Source organism: Amblyraja radiata, chromosome 24 (genome assembly GCF_010909765.2).
Source record: "Amblyraja radiata isolate CabotCenter1 chromosome 24, sAmbRad1.1.pri, whole genome shotgun sequence".
NCBI classification, from domain to species: Eukaryota; Metazoa; Chordata; class Chondrichthyes; order Rajiformes; family Rajidae; genus Amblyraja; species Amblyraja radiata.
Window position 1 is genome coordinate 20,735,218 of NC_045979.1, and position 26,183 is coordinate 20,761,400.

The following is a 26,183-nucleotide window of genomic DNA, read 5'->3' on the forward strand; positions in this document are numbered from 1 at the left end:
GTGGGAGCGATCCCAGGCAAGGGATCCGCTCCAATGTTAATTCCACGCCCCACGGTGGTGTTCATGACAGTCCGAGGCGGCTCCCACCTCCAGCGATGGTAGGCCGCAGAGCCCGGAGAATGTGATCCGAAAATTGATCACATCTCCGGGAAGGTAAGAACTTGAAAAAAGTTTCCCCCGAACCCCTCCCCCCTCCCCCCCACATAAAACAAACCGAAGAACATTAAAACCAACTTTTAACAAACTAAAAAATAACAAATAGAAAGAAAAAACAAACAGACTGCTGGCAGGGCTGCCATTTCCCCGGCGCCCCTGGTTACGCCACTGGTATATACCCATATTATGCAAAAGGGTACACAAAATGCTGAAGTAACTCAGCGGGTCAGGCAGCACCTCTAGGGGAATTGGATTGGTGACATTTTGGGTGAACTGAAACGTCACCTATCCATGTTCTCCAGAGATGTTGCCTGACCTCCTAGATTACTCCAGCACTTTGTGTCTTTCTCAGGTAAAACGTCATTTTGTGGTGACCTCATTATTACCTTATTTGACTTTATTATGACCATCTTATTAATCCCTCAACATTATTGAGAGATTTCTGGTGTTGCTTCAAACAAATGAAGTGTGCCAGCAAAGGCTTTAGAATTGATTTCATGAAACAGCACAAGCAATATATTTCAGACCCACATAAACATTGCTGTGTAGGAAGGAATTGCAGAAAGCTGGAGTAACACAACGGGACAGGCAGTATTTCTGGAAAGAAGGGATGGGTAATGTTTCGGGTCTGAAGAAGGGTCTCGACCGGAAACATCACCCATTCCCTCTCTCCAGAGATGCTGCCTGTCCCGCTGAGTTACTCCAGCATTTTGTGTATAAACATTGCTTGCTAGCAGGCATCGGCCTAAGGAGAGAGAGGTGGGATTTAAGAGGGATCTCCGGGGCAAATTTTTCACTCAGAGAGTAGTCCATATCTGAAATGAGTTGCCAGAGAATACTATAGAAGCAGATACAATTACGACTTTTAAAAGACACTTGGGCAGATATGTGGATAGGACGGGTTGAGAGGGATATAGGCCTCATGATATAGCCCAGAATGCCAACCTGGTCAGCATGGACAAGGTGAGCTAAAGTGCTTGTTTCTGTGCTGTACAGCTCTGTGAGTCTAGGACTCTAATATTCAAGGCCGTAGCAATTTGAAAAACATAAAATAGCTGGTCATGTTTACATTATTTTAATCTGCTGTGGAGTAGCTGTAAATAAGCTATGAAATAAGTCATCTCAACAAATATTCAGACAAACCTACACAGCGAACCCTGCTTTCAGCAGACGTACGTGATCGGAGAAACTTAAAAGGAAACTGTTCCATGAATTTCCTATCAAAGTGCATATGCCTTTCATCTGGCATATAAAATAATGAAATGCAATTGAATTCTGTTCGACAATCAAACAATCACACCTAAGTTCTTCAACTGGATATTTGATGTTACATCCATTAATCATTAGAACTAATGTTTTTTTAGAACAAAATTCAATGTGTCTGTATTTAGCTTTCAAATAAAGATGAAAAGGGGTCATGTTGTTATCCTAATGCACCTCAATTAAATATCTGTTAGGGATCTATAGAAACCACGATGGATGCAACTCATTGTATTAAAAAGATTAACTTAATATTGCGGCAAATAAATTTTTCCATTTTGAGCTTTAGATTTTGGAGATACAGTGTGGAAAAAATGCCCTTCGGCCCACCGAGCCCGCGCCGACCAGCGATCATCCCATACACTGGCACTATCACACACGTTAGGGACAATTTGTAATTTTATCAAAGCCAATTAACCTTCAAACCTGTCTTTAGAGTGTAGGAGGAAAACACACCCAGAAAAAGCCCACGTGGTCACAGGGAGAATGTAGAAGCTCTGTGCAGATAGCATCCGTAATCAGGATTGAACCCTGGCCTCTGGCACTGTGAGGCAATAACTCTACCACTGCACTACCCTGCCGCTGTTAATGAGACTATGATGCAAGGCAACAATCCTGAAAATATTGCTAAATAAAATTTAAGGAAAGGGATGAAAATAGAAAACATACACAGCCACAATTTATTTACAGCTTTGTGTAATTATACGTTATAGTTATCTCTTGGAGCATGCTGTAATACATATTGTCTGGAGATTCTTTGTCTTCAATCTCTCCATCTCACTCATTTGAGCTTGAGTAGGAGTTAAAGATATTGTGAATCATGGATTCAACATCTCACCAACTCCCCCTGCAGTCAAAGAGTCGTCCAGTACAGAAACAGGCCCTTCAGCCCAACCAGCCCATGCCAGCTCACATGCCTCATCTAAGCTAGTCTCATTTGCACACATTTGACCCATATCTCCCTGAACCATTCCCATCCATGTACCCGTCAAGAGTCTTTTAAACCTGTTATTGTGTCTGCTTCAACTCCCTCCTCTGGCAGCTCGTTCCATACACCCACCACCCTTTGTGTGAAAAGGTTGTTCCTCAGGTTCCCAGTAAATCTCGCTCCTCTCATCATAAATCTGTCCTCAGCTTCTTGATCCCCCTACTCTGGATTAAATGACTGTGCATTCACCCAGTCCATACCCCTCTTGGTTTTATACACGTCTATAAGATCACCCCTCAGCCTCCTGCTTTCCAAGGAATAAGGTCCTAACCCCTCCCTATTGCTCAGACGCTCAAGTCCTGGCAACATCCTCGTAAATCTTCTCTGAAGAAGGGTCTCAACCCAAAACATCACCTATTCCTTTTCTCCAGAGATGTTGCCTGACCTGCTGAGTTACTCCAGCTTTTTGTGTCTATCTTCGGTTTAAACCAGCATCTTCAGTTCCTTCCTGCACATTCCCTGCACTCTTTCCAGCTTAACTACATCCTTCCTATAGCACGGTGATTAAAACTGCTAGCAAAAGGTCAAATGCAGGCTCACCAACATCTTATACGACTATAACATAACGTTCCAACTTCTCTACTCAACACCCTGACTGATGACCAAGCCCTCATCTGAAGCGTACCCTGATAACCCTTTGTTTTACCCAAACATGGAAACTACAATGTTCCTGCCTGAACTGAGGAATTGTAGAGGAATACTAGGATTCAAGATGGGGTGGTGGAAGGAAATCAGAGATTTAGAGCTCTCAAGGGAATGAAGGGATCCCCTGTATCTGGCTGTTGGCTAAGCCCAAGTATCATTGAATCTTTATTTGCAAGGTGATGGGGTAAGACTGGGGTGGGGAGGGCATTTCTAGAAATCACAGGTGGGGGATAAAGAGAAGGGAAATGTGGCAGTGTAAGTTAATTATAGGATTGGAAAGCATCCCATCCTGATCATTCCTTCTCACTGCTCCCCGCTCCCCTCCGGCAGAAGTTCCAGAAGCAAGCAAGGGCACTCCGTTGTTTAGGATTGAGGTTAGTGTTGTGTCGTGTTCAAGTGCTTGATGGTTGTAGGGGAGAAGCTGCTACTGAACCTGGACGTAACAGTTTTCTGGCTCCTTTATCTTCTTCCCAATTGCAGGAATGAAATGAGAGTGTGGCCAGGGTGGTGTGGGCCTCTGATGATGCTGGCTGCCTTTTTTGTGGCAGTGACTCCTGTAGATCCCTTCGATGGTGGGGAGGCCAGTACCCGTGATGGGCAGTGTCCACCACATTTTGTAACCCCCTTCGTTCCTGGGTGTTCGAGTCGCCGGACCAGGCCGTGATGCCACCAGTCAATGTGCTCTCCACCGTACACCTGTAATTGCTCAAGGGAGTGATTGCACTAGCAACACCTGGAGAAGGACTGGTGAGAAATGAGACAAGCTTACCAATAAACAATGGGGAAATGAAGAGAACAAATAGCCAGGGAATATAAAGAGAATGAGTGTAGAGATGGCTAAATTAAACGGAGGCAATTCAAAATAAATGAGTTTATCCCAGAGCGGTAATGCATGATCTAATAAAAGTGTAGCTAGAGGCAGCAATCGAACAGGAAGAAGCGGATGCAGCAAGGGTTACTGTAGATGGCTACAGAAAAATCAGTCGTGATAATTAAAGATCTGAATATATTCTGAAGAGATAGCGGAAAGGGGCAAGGTAATGTGGCTGTACTTCCGAGATAACGTAATGGCAGTCATACAAAATGACACAGCCATCAGTAAGACTGAAAGGAAACTACTAGGACAAAGACAAGAGTAATTAAAAAAAACAATCTTTCTAATAGAGGCAGCCCTGAGACCGCGTCACAGTGGAAGGAAGGTGAACAAGAAATAAGCGAGGGTGTATAAAACATACAACCACATCCTCGGAAAATTGGGCAGAGATTGGAGAGAGGCTGAGGAGTTGCAATCTCTTCTGTACTTCCAGTACGCACAGCCTTAATCCAACACAAAGCAAACCAGACATGGAAAGATTTCCCACAAATCCAGTAATAATCCAGAAATGATATGAGAAATAAAAATAGGGATGCTTTCAGGCAATGGTGATTGCAATAAAATTCCTTGTGGGATTGAGAAAGAGTAAAGGATGATGAGAAAAGTTTGGATTTTGAGAGTAGAACATGGGAAAGTAAAATTAATTGATTCAATGATACTTTCTTGTGACGTACCTAGGTGGCAGACCGCACCCAGGCGGTATCAAGTGTCGCCACGTTTTGGCACTGACACGAGCGTTGGCAAACAACAATATAGTAGAGCAATGGGAAACGTTTAAAGTTGCTTTCAACTGAGTCCAGGAGAAGTGCGCACTTTATAAAAGAAAACAAGCAAACTCTAATGAGACACTGTGGAAGAATAAAGGCACAAAGGGAATATAGAACTTAAAACATAGAGCAGTTCACCACAGGAACAGGCCATTCAGCCCACAATGCCCATGCCAAGTTAATCTAATCTCCTCTGCCTGCATGTGCTCCATATCAATGGCTCAATGGTACTTTATAGTCCCATGTACCGAGGAATGTACTTAGAATAAAGGGGAGGTCGTTTAAGACTGAGGTGAGAAAAAGCTTTTTCACCCAGAGAGTTGTGAATTTATGGAATTCCCTGCCACAGAGGGCAGTGGAGGCCAAATCACCGGATGGATTTAAGAGAGAGTTAGATAGAGCTCTAGGGGCGAGTGGAGTCAAGGGATATGGGGAGAAGGCAGGCACGGGTTATTGATAGGGATGATCAGCCATGATCACAATGGATGGCGGTGCTGGCTCGCAGGGCCAAATGACCTCCTCCTGCAACTATTTTCTATGTTTCTATATTTCTATATACAGTTAAATTCATTTTTGCATACAGTTCAGTGCAAGTATAACTGTACATAACCACAAGTGTATAGGAATAGTACACTCAGATGGTATACAAGTCACCAGATATTTATTCCTCGGAACTTGAAGCTTTCGGCCATCTCTACTTTGGCGCCATCAATGTAGACTGGGGGAACGTATCGCTTTGCTTCCTGCAGTCAATCACAATCTCCTCTGTCTTGCTGACATTGAAGGAGAGGTTGTTGTCATTGCACCAGGTTATAAGGTTTCCTCATTTCCGCATTCCATCTCGTCGTTATTAGATATCTGGCCCACTACGGTGGTGTCGTCTGTGGAGTTATATGTTGAGCTGGTTTCGTATTTGGTTGCAGAGTCATGAGTGTACAAGGAGTATAGTAAAGGGCTGAGATGCATCCTTACACGGTACCAGTGTTGAGGATTATCCTCAGGATTGACACCATTTCTTGCAATCATTCCTCCAACTGAAGTTACTGGGAATTCACTGGGGTCCTCTCATTTTGGTTTACACGACATCACCCTCTCCCCTTCTCCCTCTCTCTGTGTCTATCCCCACCTCTCCCTCTCTCTGTGTCTCTCCCCGTCTCTCTTCCTGTCTCTCCCTCCCCCTCCCGTCTCACCCACCCCGTCTCTCCCCCCGTCTCCCCTCCCCGTCTCCCCTCCCCCGTCTCTCCCCCCCGTCTCTCCCCCCCGTCTCTCCCCCCCCCGTCTCTCCCTTCCTGTCTCTCCCTCCCCCTCCCGTCTCTCCCTCCCGTCTCTCCCCCCCCTCCACGTCTCTCCCCCCCCCGTCTCCCCCCCTGTCTCTCCCCTGTCTCTCCCCCGTCTCTCCCCCCCATCTCTCCCCCCCCCGTCTCTCCCTCCCGTCTCCCTCCCGTCTCTCCCCCCCGTCTCTCCCTCCCGTCTCCCTCCCGTCTCTCCCCCCCCGTCTCTCCCTCCCGTCTCCCTCCCGTCTCTCCCCCCTGTCTCTCCCTCCCGTCTCCCTCCCGTCTCTCCCCCCCGTCTCTCCCCCCGTCTCTCCCCCCCGTCTCTCCCCCCCGTCTCTCCCCCCCGTCTCCCCCCCCGTCTCCCCCCCCGTCTCTCCCTCCCGTCTCCCTCCCGTCTCTCCCCCCCCCGTCTCCCCCCCCGTCTCTCCCTCCCGTCTCTCCCTCCCGTCTCCCCCCGTCTCTCCTCCCCCCCCCCGTCTCTCCCCCCCTGTCTCCCCCCCTGTCTCTCCCCCGTCTCTCCCCCCCGTCTCTCCCCCCCCTGTCTCCCCTCCCCCGTCTCCCCTCCCCCGTCTCCCCCTCCCGTCTCTTCCCCCGTCTCCCCTCCCCCCCAGTCTCTCCCCCAACCTCTCGCCAGACTGATGAAGGGTCCGGATCCAAGATGTCATCTGCCCATTCCCTCCACAGATGCTGCCTGGCCAGCTGAGTTCATCCAGCACTTTGGGCTTTGCCTAAGATTCCAGCACCTGCAGTTCCTTGTGTCACCATGATCCAGATGCCGTCTTCATGCAGAAATTGCCAGAGGCTGACAGGCCGCTTGCCGGTGAGGTCTGGCAGCTAAACCATCCCTCCGCTTTGCTACTCAGTCCTACGTGGAAAAACTTTCACATCTCCTCGCTGATGTTGAAGGTCAGCCTGTCGGTAAAGCCATGAAAAATACATGCTTGCCTTGAGGCCACTCCTAATACCTACTCACCAAGGAAGCATTAAGATTTCTTCTGTGTCTGAATAAGTAATTTTGAAAAATAATTCTCCCTTAAGCAACATTTTGAAAAGCATCTTTGATCATCATCTTCAGTGTGGCTTGTTGCCGTCATTAAATCTAGCTTATTTTCTGTGACCCAATTTAAAACAAATACTTGCTGATGCCCTCGATCAAATAATAATTTTTATCTCCCAGTTAAAAATTTCCGGAATTTACAATAAGCTGTGAACTGATCCCGAGTGAGCGTTTGAATAATTCTCAAAGACATATGCGATCAATTTTAAAATTATTTTCCACATCATAACTGTTTACACAATTTAATTATCAGTCAGCTCTTGACATCAATACAAGATGTTAGGTTACAATATTATATACAGCGAGGGATGTGTTTCCCTAGATTAATATGCCCTTAGTCACCTTAAAAATATTCAACGTAGTGTTAAATTCTTGCACGTATACTGATCCCATAGTGGCATTAATCAAATTGAATCGTACATTTGGTAAATGTTTATGCAAAGATTAGCTCCTGATCTGGGAAAGCCTCAGAGAACTGAAGCAAATGCATTAATTCAGCATCTTTAAAGTGGTGAAGAAGCACCACATGTAGAAAGGAGAGGATATCAACGAGCTTTGAGAAAGCTGTGTCACTGGCTGAAGTCGCATCAACCTCAGTTTAGGAAGGCAAACATGTTGGTCAAAACACAAAATGCTGGAGCAACTCATCAGGTCAGGCAGCATCTGTGGAGGGAATTAACAGACAACGATTTGGGTCGAGATCCTTCTTCAAATTGATGCCAAACCTTTTTGGCCATTCCCTCGACGGATGCTCTGTGACCCGATGGTTCAATGGTTTATTTATTGCCACGTGATACAGTGAAAAGCTTTGTTCTGTGCCAAATCATATTGCACATGATTACAATAGATCTGGATCAGTACGCAGGGAGTCGCCTCATTCCAGCGCCATCTCGCAACTTCCGAGTCTCTGAAAAGTCCGATCGTGGCCCAAGGAGATTTTGCAGTTTCTTATTTGCTCACATTAAGGCCCGGTGTCCTGGTGCCACTGGATGGATGAAGTAGGGGTGGGCCTGGCCCAGAGCAATGCTGTCGACTCCTTCCACCACCGCTCCGTGCAGCTGCCGCAGGCTGCGCTTGCTCCGCTAGCTCGCCCGGCTGCTGTAGGACCTCCCGTGACCACCTCCACCAACACCATTGATCTATTGATTTCCTAATGTTTGCAATGAAGAACCATGTTTAATTTAGATTAGTTTACAGATACAGCATGGAAACCGATCCTTCGGCCCACCGAGTCTGCGTCGACCAGCGATCACCCATACACTTTCTCTATCCTACACACTAGGGAAAATTTACAGAAGCCAATTAATCTACAAACCTGTATGTCTTTGGAGTGTGGGAGGAAACCGGAGCACCCAGAGAAAACCCACACGGTCACAGGGAGAACATGTTCACTCTGCACCCGCAATCAGAATCGAGCCCGGGTCTCTGGCGCTGTAAGGCAGCAGCTCTACCCGCTGCACCACTCTGCTGCTCTTGACTCTTGCAATTGCTGCAACTAATTACTGCTGCCGAGCTAAATCTCCTTTTGGAGAAGTGTTGCTGGGTTTTAGAATAACAATGAAGCCCAACGGGTAGTCCCACAAGCCAGCGTGGCTGGAATATAATGTCTGATTTAATGTCTGAGGCAACAACGTCAGGTGTGAGTGGTATTGACTGCTTTATTGAATTCTCGGGCAGCGAATAATAAAATGATTTCCTGAAATAACATTTGCAACCAGAAAGAAACCCCTTCTCCCGCGGAGAATTGAGCTGGGAGAGTATTAATGCCGCTGAATAGTGCACTCAGTCTCCCTGCTGCAATCCATTTCCACTACATCGATTTCCAAAGTAAATGCAGGCCTTGCGTTTGCAAGACAGTGAGCATCAGTGTGGTGTGTCGCAGTCCAGGAGATGTCGACAAATATAGCCTGTTGCTTAGCAGTGAGTGAGCAGCTGACGCGGGGCATTGATGTGACAGCTCGTTTTCTTCTTCAGCAAGTTTTTACAAAAAGAGAGGCAAGAAGCAAGCGGGCAGAATTCTATTTAAGCAACTGAGCCCCGGCGATCTGCTGCTTGTTAAATCGAGGATGATGTAGCCAGCTGAGAGCAAAAGTCCAACCTCATCACATCAGTCATCCCTTCCACTTGGCTTGTCTGCATCTCACTGGCATCGTTACCCACACTAAATAGTCTTTGCATCACAATGTCATATTAAACATGTATTTACCTAGATTTCTTATCCATGAGAAACACAGTGACTTTAGACTTTGGAGATGCAGTGCGCAAACAGGCCCTTCGGCCCACCGAGCCCGTGCTGGCCAGCGATCACACCATGCACTAGCACTCTCCTACACACTAGGGCCAATTTACAATTTACAGAAGCTAATCAACCTACAAACCTGCACGTCTTTAGAGTGTGGAAGGAAACCGGAGCTCCCGGAGAAAACCCACGCAGTCACAGGGAGAGCGTATAAACTCTGAACAGGCAGCACCCATTGTCTCTGGCACTGTAAGGCAGCAACTCTACCACTGTGCCACCAATACCGGAGGAACTCAATGGGTCAGGCAGCGTCAGTGGAGGGAAACAGGAACAGTTTCTTCCCAGCTGTTATCAGGCAACTGAACAGTCCTCTTATCAGCTGGAGTGCCATCCTGACCTCCCATCTACTTCATTGGAAACTAAACTATCTTTAATCAGACTTTATCGGACTTGTTATATCTTTGCACTAAATGTTGTACCTCTTATCCTTTATCTGTGTACTATGGACAGCTCAATTGTATTCAGGTAGTTTTTCCTTTGACTGGATGGCATGTAAATAAAAACGTTTTACTGTACCTTGGTACACGTGACAATAACAAAGTAAACCAAACTAACTAAACTAGATGAGATAGATATATAACATTTCTTCAGTCTGAAGAAGAGTCCCAATCCGAGATGTCGTCTGTCTAATTCCTTCCACAGATGCTGCCTGACTCACTGAGTTCCTCCAACACCTTCTGTTTTGCTCAAGATTGCAGCACTGGAGTTGTTGGTGTCTAGTTTAGTTTAGTTTAGTTTAGTTTAGAGATACAGAGCGGAAACAGGCCCTTCGGCCCACCGGGTCCGCGCCGACCAGCGATCCCCGCACATTAACACTATCGTACAAACACTCGGGACAATTTTTACATTTACCAAGCCAATCGACCTGCATACCTGTACGTCTTTGGAGTGTGGGAGGAAACCAAAAATCTCGGAGAAAACTCATGCACGTCACAGGGAGAACATACAAAGTCCGTACAATCAGCACCTGTAGTCGGGATCGAACCCGGGTCTCCGGCGCTGTGAGGCAGCAACTCTACTGCGCCACTGTGTTACCCTCTTTATACTCCATGTAAATATTATATACACCATGTCTCTTTATATTCAATGATAATTGTCACTACAGTGAGAACACAATTCAATTGCTACTACATTTATATGGTGAGTCTAAATGTCAATATACAGGATGCAGTTAAGCAGCAACTACTTCCAGATAAATTGGAAGTGCAGAGGTTAAGTTTCAGACTGATCAGGCAACTTGACCTCAGAAACATGAGAGGATGATGGTCTTTTGTTGTTGATTATCCCTAGTTTCACTAAAATTCGACTCCAGTTTTCCGCAAAAACACAATTCAGCTTCACAAATAGCAAGGGAGAGGCTGCAATCAGTGCAAACTAATGTTTCAGTTCCTGATTAGACCTTTAGACTTTGGACTAGAGATACAATACGGAAACATGCCCTTCGGTCCACCAAGACTGCCGACCTGCGGTAACCCCTTACACTAGCACCATCTACAGAACTAGGGCCAATAGAGACAACTAGGGACTTGATAGAGGTCTTTAAAATGATGAGAGGGATAGACAGAGTTGACGTGGATAAGCTTTTCCCATTGAGAGTAGGGAAGATTCAAATAAGAGGACATGACTTCAGAATTAAGGGACAGAAGTTTAGGGGTAACATGAGGGGAACTTCTTTACTCAGAGAGTGGTAGCTGTGTGGAATGAGCTTCCAGTGGAAGTGGTGGAGGCAGGTTCGATTTTATCATTTAAAAATAAATTGGATAGGTATATGGATGGGAAAGGAATGGAGGGTTATGGTCTGAGTGCAGGTAGATGGGACTAGGGGAAAATAAGTGTTCAGCACGGACTTGTAGGGCCGAGATGGCCTGTTTCCGTGCTGTAATTGTTATATGGTTATATGGTTCATTTATAATTTTACTGAAGCCAATTTACCGACAAGCCTGCACGTCTTCGGACTGTGGGAGGAAACCTGAGCACCCGGAGAAAACCCACAGGGTCACAGGGAGAATGTGCAAACTCTGTACAGACAGCTCCCGTGGTCAGGATCGACCCCGGGTGTCTGGCGCTGTAAGGAGGCAGCTCTGCCACTGTGTCACCCTGGAGGATTTTCCACCATCACCTAGGTGCAAGTCAGGAGCTGCTGGAATACCACCCACATGATGAGTGCCGCTCCAGCGATTCTCATGCATATTAAGAGAGAGTCAAGAGTGTTATATTGCCATATGTCCCATATAGAACACTGAAATTCTTACTTGCAACAGGACTCTGTAAACAATGTAATAAACAAGAGAGAAAAACAAGTTTAACGTGTGTATATTCACATACAAACACACACACACACACACACACATATATATAGACACAAAAAGCTGGAGTAGCTCAGCTTCTTTAGATAAGTCTCGACCCGAAACGTTAACCATTCCTTCTCTCCATAGGAGCTACCTGTCCCGCTGAGATGCTCCAGCTTCTTGTATCTATCTTCGGTTTAAACCATCATCTGCAATTCCTTCCTACACACACATATATGTAGGTATATATATATATATATATACACACACACACACACACACACACACATGCACAATTACGTAGACACACCAACAATAATAGTGCAATAATAACAATAATAGTCTAAGTCGTTGTATCAGGTCATGATTACATGGTCACTCTGGAGAGAGAGTGTCCAATGATTTTTCCAAGTGATGCAAAATGATCGCAGAGGCAAAAAGAGATTCTCGATGCAATCTCCCACCATCAATGTTTGGAATTTTAAGACAATTAAATTCACAGAATTCTTGCCAATATGGAGATTTCACCCTATTTGAATTATGGATTCAGAATGAAGCAGTAAACCCAAAATCCATTTATTCCTTTGGTCTTCGGGGAAGCGATTTAACGTTGCTCCACAGCCACTGAATCACCTCTTCAAGTTCAAGTTCAAGTTCAAGTGAGTTTATTGTCATGTGTCCCTGTATAGGACAATGAAATTCTTGCTTTGCTTCAGCACACAGAACATAGTAGGCATTTACTACAAAACAGATAAGTGTGTCCATATACCATGATATAAATATATACACACATGAATAAATAAACTGATAAAGTGCAAATAACAGAAAATGGGTTATTAATAATCAGAGTTTTGTCCGAGCCAGGTTTAATAGCCTGATGGCTGTGGGGAAGTAGCTATTCCTGAACCTGGTTGTTGCAGTCTTCAGGCTCCTGTACCTTCTACCTGAAGGTAGCAGGGAGATGAGTATGTGGCCAGGATGGTGTGGGTCTTTGATGATACTGCCAGCCTTTTTGAGGCAGCGACTGTGATAAATCCCCTCGTTGATGGACTGGGCAGTGTTTACTACTTTTTGTAGTCTTTTCTTCTCCAGGGCGCTCAAATTGCCAAACCAAGCCACGATGCAACCGGTCAGCATGCTCTCTACTGTACACCTGTAGAAGTTAGAGAGAGTCTTCCTTGACAAACCGACTCTCTGTAATCTTCTCAGGAAGTAGAGGCGCTGATGAACTTTCTTGATAATTGCATTAGTGTTCTCGGACTAGGAAAGATCTTCAGAGATGTGCACGCCCAGGAATTTGAAGCTCTTGACCCTTTCAACCATCGACCCGTTGATATAAATGGGGATGTGGGTCCCCCTCCTACTCCTTCCAAAGTGCACAATCAGCTCCTTGGTTTTGCTGGTGTTGAGGGCCAGGTTATTGCGCTGGCACCATATGGACAGTTGCTCGATCTCTCTTCTATACTCTGACATCCCCATTAGAATTCACAAGGTGAGAGCGAGAGCCAAATCATCAGTTTCTGCTGATTGCTCATTTTAAACAATGAATTATTGCTGGCGGTTTTGAGAATTATGATTCATAGTAAGGTTTATTTGGGATTGTGAGTTCTATTCTGGTTTGATTTACAAATGGAAGTTGTTCTGAAACATTTTTTTTTAATGTTGCTTAATGGTGAATGACATCAGGTTTTTGTCAATAAATTTGTGGCGCAGCGGTAGACTTACTGCTTCACAATGGCAGAGACCAGGGTTCGATTCTGACTGCAGGTGCTGTCAGTACGGAGTTTGTACGTTCTCCCTGTGATCGCGTGGGTTTTCTCCAGGTGCTCCGGTTTCTGCCCACATTCCAAAGACGCAAGGGTTTGTAGGTTAATCGGCCTTGGTAAAAATTGTAAATTGTCCCTAGTGTGTAGGATTGTGCTAGTGTACGAGGTGATCGCTGGTCGGCGTGGACTCAGTGGGCCAAAGGGCCTGGTACTACTCTCTATCTCTAAACTAAACGAAACTTACCGTCCAAGCTTGATTGGATCAAGGCACTGTCACAAAGAATTAGATACTTCGATCATTTTTCCAACAATTCCAATCCAGGATTCCATGAATTTAAACAGCAAATACCATTAGAAATAAATGAATATTTCCCCAAAATATGTCTCAATGCATTTACATCCATTCCTTCAGGCTTTTCTCCCATCCTTTTCACAAGGGAGTTGCCCTTTCTATATCGCTCAGCAAAAATATTATAAAGCAATTCAAATATGTTTCGGAGATTGTAAACATGAAATTAGTATAATTGACAGTAACTCCTTCAGTTACTCCATCATGATTCCTTTATTTTTTTTTCCACATGGACTTAAATAAACATTAAAAATGAAATTTACTTTAAAAAATGGAAATAACAAATTTGCTGGTATTTGTCATTGTATGAAAGTCATTTAATTCCTGGAAAATTCATGTTAAGCAACATTTAAAATATCACAAAGTCAATGCAAAGTGTGTAATGGAGATATTAATGTGTATGAATATAGGGCATTGAAGTGCAGGGTAGTCATCGAGACGTTACTGTCGCTAAATAAATTGATTCTTAAACCAAAAGGTATGTATCATAGTGTCAATAAAACTTTTGCAAAATCTTTTTCCAGAGAATGTGCATAAATTGAGGAACATTAATGTCATTAAGTTGGAAATGGTGCAGAAAAGATGATATTTCTGAATAGTAAATTACCCATTGAAGTACATCCACTTAACTGCATAAGTAACTCCAACAAATAACTAGGCAAGAAATTGATTTTCTTTAAACCATTTCTTCCCAGCACATAGAAAGTCAATTTCAACTGACCAATGAAGCATTAATCTGTCATTACCTTTGGATGGAAATTACAGGAACAGCGCAGACTTTCTTTTGATTGAAAACAATGCAGAGGAAAGTGAGCCTGTCTGTACATCAAGCATCCAACCCATTTTATGCTTCAGAGATAAATTGAAAATTACCTCCGTTGTTTGCTGATAACGTTTGGTGTACTTGCTGCTATTTTCATGCTAGAAAGAAGCAGCTTTAGATGAACCTTTTCAAATAGATTCAGGAACAGCTTCTTCACCGCTGTTATCAGACTGCTGAGCGGTCCTCCTATAAGCTGGGGTGTATTCCCAATCTTCCAACCAACCTCATGGCGGACCTCGGAATTTTTCTCTGTGACTGCAACACCATAAGGTTCTAGCACTGTATTCTGCACTCTGGTATTTTTCACTTTGCATTCCCTGTTGTACTTGTGTATGGCTCAATTATGCTCATTTATAGTATGATTCGACTGCATAGCATGTAAACAAAAGCTTTTCACTGTATCTCAGTGCAAGTGACTATAGTAAACCGATACCGATACCCGACTTAACTTGTGTAGCAAGGAACTGCAGATGCTGGTTTATATCAAAGATGGACACAAAGTGATGGAGTAACTCAGGTGACATTTCAGGTTGGCAGTCTGAAGAAGGGTTCTGACCTGAAACGTCACCTGTTCCTTTTCTCCAGAGATGCTGTCTGACTCATTGCATTCCTCCAGTTCATTATATCTATTCCGACATAACTATCTCCAGAAGAACTGGCAAACTTCCTCCAAAATGGATTACAGCTTCAGATATCAGGTCATACACAATTGATAATACACTCTTGAAGCTTGTTTTGTGTGAATGTATGCATTAAGACTGAGAGACTGTAAGCTTTTTCTTTGATCTTTCAGTACAATGAAATAAGAAGTGTTTACTTTGGATTCTCACTGGCAGGTGTACGATAACTGCATACTGGGTTTTGTGTTAAGACATCTGTTCCAAAATCATTGTGGTCCCGTTTCTTTTATCCATAGTTCGGACATGGATTATCAGTGCAAAATATGCTCAAAGACCCTTGAGCAACCAAGGCAGTTCATAGTTTGATTTTTAAGAAGGAACTGCAGATGCTGGAAAATCGAAGGTACACAAAAATGCTGGAGAAACTCAGCTGGTGCAGCAGCATCTATGGAGCGAAGGAGATAGGTAACGTTTCGGCCCGAAACGTTGCCTATCTCCTTCGCTCCATAGATGCTGCTGCACCCGCAGAGTTTCTCCAGCATTTTTGTGTACCTTCATAGTTTGGTTTGGTGGTTGTAGGGAAGAAGCTGTTCATGAGCTGGGAAGTCATGGTTTTCAGACTCCTGGACCTTTTTCCAGTGGCAGGAGTGAAATAAGAGCATGGCCAGGGTGGTGCGGGTCCTTGATGGTGCTGGCTGCCTTTTTGAGGCAGCGCGTCCCGTAGATCCCTTCGATGGTGGGGAGGTCAGTACCTGTGATGGACCGGGTGGAACATGAGGCTCCATGGTTAACAAAATGGTTAAGACATCCCAGGTACTTACTTAAAATAAGCAGATCATGCCCACTCTAGCCATATGTCACAGCTCGCACCATACCTGCATCAACTAACATCCCTCTGCACGGCTTGATCAACCATTATTTTTAGAGAGAATACCAGAGGCTGCTGATAAATGAAGAGAGCATCATTGGGGAGAAAAGTGCTGGAGTAACTTAACAGGTCAGGCAGCATCTCCGGAGAACATGGATAGGTAACATTTTGGGTCAGGACCCTTCTTCAGATGGATCAGTCTGATGAAGAGAGCCCAGATCCGAATTGTCACCTATCCAGGTTCTCCCGGGATGCTGCCTGACCTGCTGAGTTACTCCAGCACTTTGTGTCTTCTTTTTCTAAAGCAGCATCTGCAGATCCTTGTTTCTACATGTTTCTGCTCCATTGCCAAATCTCCTCAAGGTGTGCCTACTGTGAAGAAGTTCCCCTCCTCTCTCATGTCTGAAGAAGGGTCCCGACCCAAAACATCACCCACCCATGTTCTCCAGAGATGCTGCCTGACCCGCTGAGTTACTCCTGCACTTTGTGTCTGTTTTTGAATCACTGGGGTAGAGTCAGATCAATTCTCAACACCTAGATTGTCTCCATTAGCCAAGTCCTCAATATGGTGTGTTACGTTTCTCCTCATTATAGGCCGCAAAGCTTCCTATGTCCATTATCATCATTGGAGTGGGACAGGCAGAATTTGATGGTGAGTGCAATTCGCATCTTTTTATTGAGAAGTATCCTATAAAGCTTAACTCACAGGGAGAAGCTGAAACAAGAACTTCCACAGAACAATATCAAGCATCTTCTTGACAAAGAATATGTATTAAAATTTTGGAACCTTTAAAAAAAATCTGCATTAAACTTGTAAAGGCTAATTCCGCTGAGAATTTATTTCCTTTTTTTAATTAAAGATTATTCTTTTACTTGACATTTAAAGTACACATGATATGTACACTTTGTAAAAGAAACTGCAGTAGAGAAATTGATTGCTAAATATTAATCAATCTCAATAATATTTTGCAAAAATAATTCTTGGTAATTAAAGTTTACATCTTTGTCTAATTCTTCCATCAGTCTATGATCATTGGATAGCTGTTTTAAATCTTCAAACTATTTAATGATCTTTTAAAAACAACAAATACATTGCTAAACTGTATGGACCAGAATGTTTCTTTCATTTTAACACTCAAATGTCCAGAGTTGGTTAATCCTAATGTGTTACGGTGGGAACACAACTTTGGAGCAGCAACAGGCAAGTTAGCAAGTCAGGTGAACTTCACCATTCATTGAGATCGCAACTGAGGGCAGCGGGTAGAGCTGCTGCCTCACAGTGCCAGAGACCTGTGTTCGATCGTGACCTCAGGAGCTATCTGTGTGGAGTTTGCATGTTCTCCCTGTGATCGGGTGAGTTTCCTCCGGGTGCTGCCATTTCCTCCCACATTGCAAAGACGTGCAGGTTTGTAGGTTAGTCGGCCTCTGAAAATTATCCATAGTGTGTAGGGTGTAGATGAGAAAGTGGAATAACTCTCTTAATGATTTATAACTGTTCTATTCTTTTTCTATCATTATTTCTAAAAAAAATAGTAGATAAGTATTACTAGTGTTTTACTTAATGCAAATTGAATTAATTTGATATAAAGTTGTTTGAAGCATTGTAATTGATTACCTTTAATAAAAAAATATATTAAAAATAAAATAAAATTAAATTAAAATAAAAAAGAAAGTGGAATAACATAGAACTAGTGTGAACAGGTGATCGATGATCGGCGTGGGCTCTGTGGGCCGAAGGGACTATTTCCATGCTGTATTGTTCAATTGATCAATCAAAATCTTTGAGTCAATTTTAATATGTCCTTTTGCACATGTATTATAATAATTGAAGATTTTATACTCTTCATGTTCAACTTTCATAAGGGAAATCAGATTTGCCGGTCTTTGAAGCATCAAAGAACAGATGGTTTTTCGCTTTCTTCTAAATGTTGCATCTCTAAAGTAAACTAAACTAAGCTGAACTGCATCCTAAATTGACACACCATTAATTGAAATGGCATCCATGATATTGTGTGCAGGTGATTCACAATTCTAGCGGTGCAGTCTATAATCCTATCATCTCTCCTCGATGCTCTTAAAAGATCAAAAGAAAGCTTATTCTTAGGAAGCAAGGTGTAATTTTGAATGTGAAAATATTCACATGGATTTAAAAATCCCTGCGTTCTCTTATAAGATTTTTAAACATTGCACGGATCAAATCATTTGTAGAGTCATACGACACGGTAACGGGTCCTTCGGCCCAACACCTCCTTGCCGACCAAGATGTCCCATCTGAGCTAGTCCAATTTTCCTGCATTCGGTCCGTATCCCTCTATTCCATTCCTCTCCACCCTTGATCCCCATACCTTGGGAAAAAGATTCTCCCAATCTATTCCCCTCATGATTTTATACTCCTCTATCAGTCTCTTGCACTCCAAGGAATAAAGTCCCTGCTTGCCGACCTTTTTCCCCATAGCTCAGGTCATCGGGTCCTGGCAGCATCCCCGTAAATGTTCTCTTCCAGTTGAATGACATCCTTCCTATTGTAGGGTGACTTAAACTGAACACAATACTGCAGGTGTAGGCTCACCAACGTCTCACACAACCACAATCACTTGATGAAAATTTGTTTTAAAGTTGTACTGATTTTTAATTAAAGATAAATGTAAAGCAATGTGTTTGATGCTGGGGCTGGGGAGTAATGCCATTTATGCAGTAACTTTAATGTCATTGAAGAGACATTTAGACAGGTACATGGAAAGGACAGGTTTAGTGGGATATGGGCCAAATGCAGGCAGGTGGGACTAGTGTAGATGGGATATGTTGGCCAGTGTGGGCAAGCTGGGCAGAAGGGCCTGGTTCCACGCCGTATGACTCTGACTCTATGCAATTCCACTTCAATCTCAAACAATAAATGTAGGTCCTTTCACTTAAAGCTCAATCGATCAAACTTAAAGCCGAATTGAAATTGTGAGCGGAATAGTAAGGGTCCACAGATCAACAAGAATCACGGAGGTCAGATAACAGAAGTCTGATAATCCACACAGAACTCTGATCCAGCATTACTCATTCTCTCACCAGAGGAGGCATCCCTTTCTCTGGAACATCAGGAGTTGAGGAGAGTCCTGATAGAAGTTTATAAAATTATGAGAGTCTTTGATAAGGATCCTATGAATTAGTTCCTAGTTAATGGGGTTTACCAGAATACTAGACACAAAAAGCTGGAGTAACTTAGCGGGACAGGCAGCTTCTCTGGAGAGAAGGAATGGTGACATTTCAGGTCGAGACCCTTCCTCACACACTAGACTCTATCCACCAGAATACTGCCCGGATTACAGGGTATTAGCTATAAGGGGAGGTTTGATAAACTTCAAGTGTTTTCTTTGGAATGCCAGAGGTTGAGGGGAAACTTGATAGAAGTATATGGAATTATGTGAGCAATTATGAGAGTCAGATAGACAGTGGATGGAAATGGCAAAGACTATAGAGCATAGCTTGAAGGTGAGAGGGGTAAAGTTTAAAGGAGATGTGTGGGCAAGTTTTTATGCAGAGAGTGGCAGACGCCTGGAACGTGCTGCCGGAGCTGGTGGTGGAGGCAGAAACAATAGTGACATTGAAGAAGATTTTAGGTAGGTACAAAGATATGCTGGGTATGGAGGGATATGGAGGACAGATGAGATAGTTTATCTTGGCATCACGTTCAGCAGAGAAATTGTGGGCCGAATGATCTCTTCCTGCAATACTATTCTATGTGGGTATGGATTAAAGATAATGTGTAGGAGGGAACTGCAGATGCTGGTTTAAACCAAAGATAGAATCAAAATGCTGGAGTAACTCAGCGGGACGGGCAGCATCTTTGGATAGAAGGAATGGGTGACGTTTTAGGTCGAGAATCTGAAGAAGGGTCTCGACTCGAAACGTCACCGATTCCTTCTCTCCAGAGATGCTGCCTGGCCCGCTGAGTTACTCCAACATTTTGTGTCTATGTTCGGATTAAAGATCCAAAAGATTAAAGATTAAAAATTCCATGCTGCAAAACAAAGTAAATTAATTCCAATCAATTTAGTTCTCTCCCAGTTCTAAAGGGAACGTGGAAGTTTAACTTTATAATTTATTTTCAATATTGATCGGAATTTTACTCCACAAGTGATAATCTCAAAGAACAAAATATAAAAATTCTGTAAATGATTTGCAAAAATGTTTCATTTCCCGACAGTTTACATGAGCCATTCCTGGGACATGAATCGTATTCCACGTAAAGACAGGGGTTAATTCATTCATTGACAGAAAACTCCAAGCCAGTTACTTATAGGTTTATTTAGTCTAGTTTAGTTCATGGAATCAGGACCTTCAGCCTATCGAGTCCACGCCGACCATTGATCACCCGTTCACACTTGTTCACTTTAGTTTAGACATACAGCGCGGAAACACGCCTTTTGCCCCATCGAGTCCGCATCAACCAGTGACCCCTGTACACCAGGGACAATTTACAATTTTTACGGAAGATAAATAAACGTCCAAACCTGTACGTCTTTGCAGTGTGGGAGGAAACCGGAGCACCCAGAGAAAACCCATGCAATCATGGGGAGAACGTACAAAGTCCATACAGACAGCACCTGTAGTCAGGATCGAACCCAGGTCTCTGGCGCTGTAAGGCAGTAACTCTACCGCTACTGTGCTGCCCTTGATGAATGCCATAAGATAATAATCTGTTCTGTCCGCACTAATTGATCTCTGAGATGATTATTAGCCGTAGCACAAAGCGATATCCGCAAATCTAATCTTAGTTAAATCAATCCCCACAGCATCTCATGCTTGCTTTCTGACAGGTGAAATTAAATGTGCAGCCAACACAACTAATATATCTGAACCACATGAGATGGTGGACTAACTAAAGGTGAACCATGTAGTTGCAGATCATTTTGTTTCCACAATCTATATTTGCTGCAAAATCTTTTCTTCATTCTTTTCAGCGATGGTGGAACTGGACGGAGATGACATCCGAGTATCTTCTCGGGGTAAACCTGCAGAGAGAGATATTGTACAGGTATGTGTTTGGATGAAGGATGGATGTGAGTCAATGAAGCTCAATGAAGCTTGCTAAATTCCTGTGGGCACAAGGAACAGAACATACAGAATTACTAAAAAAAACACAGGGTGTTGGAGTAACTCAGGCAGCATCTCGAGAGAACATGGATAGGTGATGTTTCGGGTCAGGATGCTTCTTCTGACTGATTGTGGTGGGGAAGGGGTGGGCGAAAGCTGGATGAGGTGGGAGTGGGTTAGACAGACGCAGGTGAGAGGGGTTTGCACACATTTCTTCCTTTCCCTTTCCCCACGTCCACTTACATTCACATACACGCGCACATATATATTCAACTACATACACACACACACATATATATATGTAGATTCATATATCCACATGGGGTCAAGGAAAGAGCGTTCACATCACTGCCCTGTTTCTACCAGTCTTTCCACCACCACGCACAAGAAGCACAAGTAGCGACTAGACAGACACCAGAGGCCGAGATGAGTGATCAGCTCTGGCTGAACAACTTCTAATCTTGTGTGTGGACTCGATAAGAAGAAGAATATATCCACATATATACAGTATAACGCAGTATATATACAATATATACAGTCTGAAGAAGGGTCCCGACTCGAAACGCCACTTTTCCATGTTCTCCAGAGTTGCTGCCTGACCAGCTGAGTTACTCCAGCACTTTGTGTCTTTTTAAGTCCCTGCAGGGATGGACGGAATGGAGGGAAAGAGGGTGGGTGCATCCCCTAGTTGAACAGTGTGGAACTCGTGGTCGTACTGTCAGAGTTAGGGGTTGGTGGGGGTAAGTCAACTTAGAACTACAAGGTTGGAGAAAATTTGGAATCAGCTACCGTGGAGGTTTTGAATTGATTGAATTGATTGATTGAATGCCTTTATTGTCATTCAGACCTTACGGTCTGAACGAAATTTCGTGCCTGCAGTCATACATACATCATACAATTATAACAACAATAAACACAAATTAACATCACCACAGTGAGTCCTCCAAGCACCTCACTGTGGTGGAGGCAAAAATCATAGGGCTGCAGTCTCTTCTCCCTGACCCGCTGAGTTACTCCAGCACTTTGTGTCTAACTCTCATTAAGGCCGAAGCATTGATTCAAAATAGAAGTCGTTAGCTTTCTGAACATTTAAGGAATCGGGATATGGGGAGACAACAGCGATATAGAACTGGGCTGGAAGATAAATCATAATCTTAATGAATGACTGAGCTGGCATGAAGTGAAGGGTGATCTCCCCACTACCGTAATTGTTAAAACAACTGATGTGTCCCTCAACATACAAGGTGTTGGTCAGGCTACAGTTGGAGTATTGTTTTCAGTTCTGGCCACCCTGTTATAGGAAAGATATTGTTAACCTGCAAAGGGTGCAAAGAAGATGTAAATGCAATGACAAACACAAAGAAAGGAAAGAACAAAAGACAGAAAAAATAGAACAATTCAAAGTCTGACAATTTTTTTAATCTGCAACATCCTGAAGAAATGAGTCATCACTCTTTAATTATTCCTTTTCTGCACCAGAGAGTTTGATTGGCAATCATTAACAATTACTGCATTGTTAAAAGGTTACTTACAAGTCTAGCGGGGAATTAATGAGAAAATGCGGCAACGTTATAAAACTGTTGACACAAGGAGCTGCAGTCGCTGGTTTACAAAAAAATTAGGGGAATGGTAATTAGGAACAATTAGGAGAAAAAATGAGGAAATTGTCATAAGGGTCCTAACCAGAAACCTCGACATTCCATGTTCTCCGGGGATGCTGCCTGACCCGCTGAGTTACTCCAGCACTTTGTGTCTAACTCTCATTAAGGTTAAAGTTAGCAGTGAGGGGCACAATAAGTGGTGATTTGCCGCTCTTGGGACCTCTCTTCACACCACAAGTTGCTGGCTGCCTTGCACATTAACGCTGGTATCTGACATACATCAGCAGGTTCTGGTCGACAGTATCAAGATTTCTGATTTTATTAAGCACTGTAACTCATAGATACAATAAGTCAGCCACGAAATATGGTTGAAACAACACTTAAACAGAATACCAATATATCAAAGGAAAGATGCCTACAGTCAAATGCATATCAAAGATTACAGCAAATTTGGTCAATTGTATAATATAATCAGAAAATTATTTATTGAAACCTGGAGTGAAGGCAAGGGAAGAAACCAGACAGAGTGGAACAGGAACAGTGAAGGAAGCTAAATGAGGTGCCTGGCATGAATTGTCCATAAAGTTACAGGACTAGTGAAGATGAGCAACAGTGCATGTAATCTCATGTCTGAGATATCAGATAATTATTGGATGGAACTTGCCTATGCCCATCCTGTCTTGTACACACCCCTGGGAATAAATATAGTTAAACAATTAGTTCAGTTAGTTAGTTTATTATTATTGTCACTTGTACCGAGATGCAGTGAAAAGCTTTAGATTGTGTGCTATCCAGTCAAAGAAAAGTCTATACATGAATGCAATCCAGCAGTTCACAGTGCACAGATAGGTTATACAATGGATATAATGGGAAAACAATGACCTAAACCAAGTACTTGGACTAATACACAAAGTGCTGGAGTAACTCAATGGGTCAGGCTACACCTGTGGAGGGAATGGACAGAAGACATTTCAGGTCAGGACCCCCATTCAGACTGACTGTAGTAAAGGAGGAAAAGTCGGGAAAGAGAGGTGGGGCAGGGCAAAGTCTGGCAAGTGATAGGTGGATACAGGTGAGGAGGCTTGCAGTGACAGTTGGGTGGAGTAACTAACAAAGGCTAGAGATGAAAAGGAAACAAAAGGGTGGAAACAGCAGGTGCTTGTTTATACCAAAGATGGACACAAAGTGTTGGAGTAACTCAGTGGGGCAAGCCGCATCCCTGGAGAAAAAGGATAGGTGACGTTTCGGGTTGGGACTCCTTTTCAGGTCCCAAAATGTCACCTATCCTTTTTCTTTAGAGATGCCGCCTGACCCGTTGGGTTACTCTCGCACTGTGTGTCTATCTCAGGAGACAAAAGGTGCATCAGATAAGGAAAGGAGAGGAGTGACATAAAAAGCCAGAAGGAGGGATATGGGTGGAAGGGGACTCAGATAAGTAGAGGTAGACACAAGGAACTGTAGATGCTGGAGTCTTGCATAGAACACAAAGTGCTGGAGTAACTCAGGTGGTCAGGAGGAGGACATCAGGTCAGGAACCTTCTTCAGTGAAATGTAAAGATAGGTTTAAAAGGGAGTAATCTTCCTTTTCGAAGAAGTCTGTGTTTATTAAGTATTTTCTCCTTTCAGTTCGTGCCGTTCCGAGATTACATTGACCGCACAGGCAACCACGTGCTGAGTATGGCACGACTGGCCAAGGACGTTCTGGCTGAGATCCCAGACCAGTTTATATCCTACATGAAAACTCGGAGCATCAAGCCCAACCCCGCGCCCCCGCCGTACACACCCACAGGCCTGGGTGTCCACACGCAGATCTGACCCACTCCTCTCCAGGATGCTTAGACTCGCCTCGTGATGTTTAATGTGTCGACTGCACTTCTGCTGCAGTCAGATGCCACAAAAACAGAACCTCTAGAGATGTTTTGTGTCCTCAGTCATGTGATTTGTGCCACAAATGCCGTATGTGTGGGATGCTCGAGGTTGGCCAAAGTAGACGGAACTTTTTCACATTCCTCCAAGAAGACAGGGAACAATTGCAAGGATGCCGGAGTTGGTTGCAAACACCTGTCCGGGCTGGATTTTCTAAACTGAAGGCTTCTCAGTCCACTCAAGGAATGAAACCAGCGAATGAATGTGGAGTAGAGTGAGTAACAACTATGGAACACATTGAGGATTTGCAAGTGGTTTGCATACTGAGTATTTTAATGACATGGATACTGTTTGAAAATTGTCTGTTTTGTCATTTGAATTTACGAATTGATTCTTTCTACAATCTAACTGGTTTATATAATGCTGAAGCTCTTTTAGCCAATTGTTTGGAAAATCAATGGGAATTTGTAATGTTTCATTGTTTGGTGCCTCCACCGTTGCTATTGTTTTGCCGATTGTGACTCGTTTGGGAGCTTGTTTAGACCAAATCAGTTCAACTGTAAATCCGTTGTCTGCAGCTCAGTGTAAACGCCGTGATCCAAGCTGGGCCAATCCATAAAATGCGGTAGATGTTATGAAACAGAAGATGATAATCATAAAGAATTATAATTTTCAACTCGAAAGCAGTCCTTTCCACAATGCAAAGGACAGTGCTTTCAGCTTCCCTGTGTGCGTGTGTGTGTGTGTGTGTGTGTGTGTGTGTGTGTGTGTGTGTGTGTGTGTGTGTGTGTGTGTGTGTGTGTGTGTGTGTGTGTGTGTGTGTATGGTGGGGAAGGGGGGTTAATACAACAGGAATGAAATGGCAACCTGTCAAAATTCTGCTGACCGACAGAAATAACATTGGCACCTGTGTAAAACCACAGCCGTCCATTTTACACACCTTTCCAAGGTTCGCAGTTCTGCTCAAAGTATTCAACTGTTCAATTTGATCCCAATTGATTAGGATCAAGTTATTTTTCTTTCCAAAATCTTATTCTGCTAACGGTCTCTAACCAAGCACATTCATTTCCACCATCCAATCCAGTCCTCTGTACAAAAGATAATCAATTATTGGATTGTTCCAAACATTTTCTACATAGAATAATTTCAAAGCAGAGGCACTGTACGAAGGTAGCACAATAACACTAATTTAGCTGGCGTTCCTGCAGGAGAGAGATTTATTATTCTATTTCATGTTCTTTTCCTGAACTCTGTATGGTTAGGTTAACATGTCTTGGTTCATCAGACCAGGCATATTCTGTGCACCATCTACAACATACAACACACAAATTACAACAGTACAGCACACAAACAGGCCCTTCGGCCCACAATGTCTGTGCCAAATTGATGCCAAGATAAACTAATTTCCTCTGCCTGCATGTAATCAATATCTCTCCTTTCCTAGCTTATCTAAACACCACTATTGTATCTGCCTCCACCACCACCCTTGGCAGCACCTTCCAGGCCCCAATACCCTGTGTGTGAAAAAACTTGCCTCATGCCCCTCTCACCTTAAAGCTTTCTCCTCTTTGATATTTCCACCATGGGAAATAGACTC

At 43.6% G+C, this 26,183-nt stretch overlaps 1 protein-coding gene across 2 annotated transcripts in view; it reads left to right on the plus strand.

Annotated features, from left to right (window-relative positions):
* LOC116986828 (copine-8-like) overlaps positions 1-25,329 on the plus strand; it is a 300,796-nt gene extending 275,467 nt beyond the window's left edge. For both annotated transcript variants that reach the window (XM_033042550.1, XM_033042551.1), the window contains 3 exons: positions 16,629-16,686; positions 20,987-21,060; positions 24,347-25,329. In XM_033042550.1, the coding sequence (XP_032898441.1) occupies positions 16,629-16,686; positions 20,987-21,060; positions 24,347-24,535 (321 nt within the window). In that variant the 3' untranslated portion in view covers positions 24,536-25,329. The remainder of the gene's footprint in view (positions 1-16,628; positions 16,687-20,986; positions 21,061-24,346) is intronic.
* The last annotated feature ends 854 nt before the right edge of the window (positions 25,330-26,183 follow it).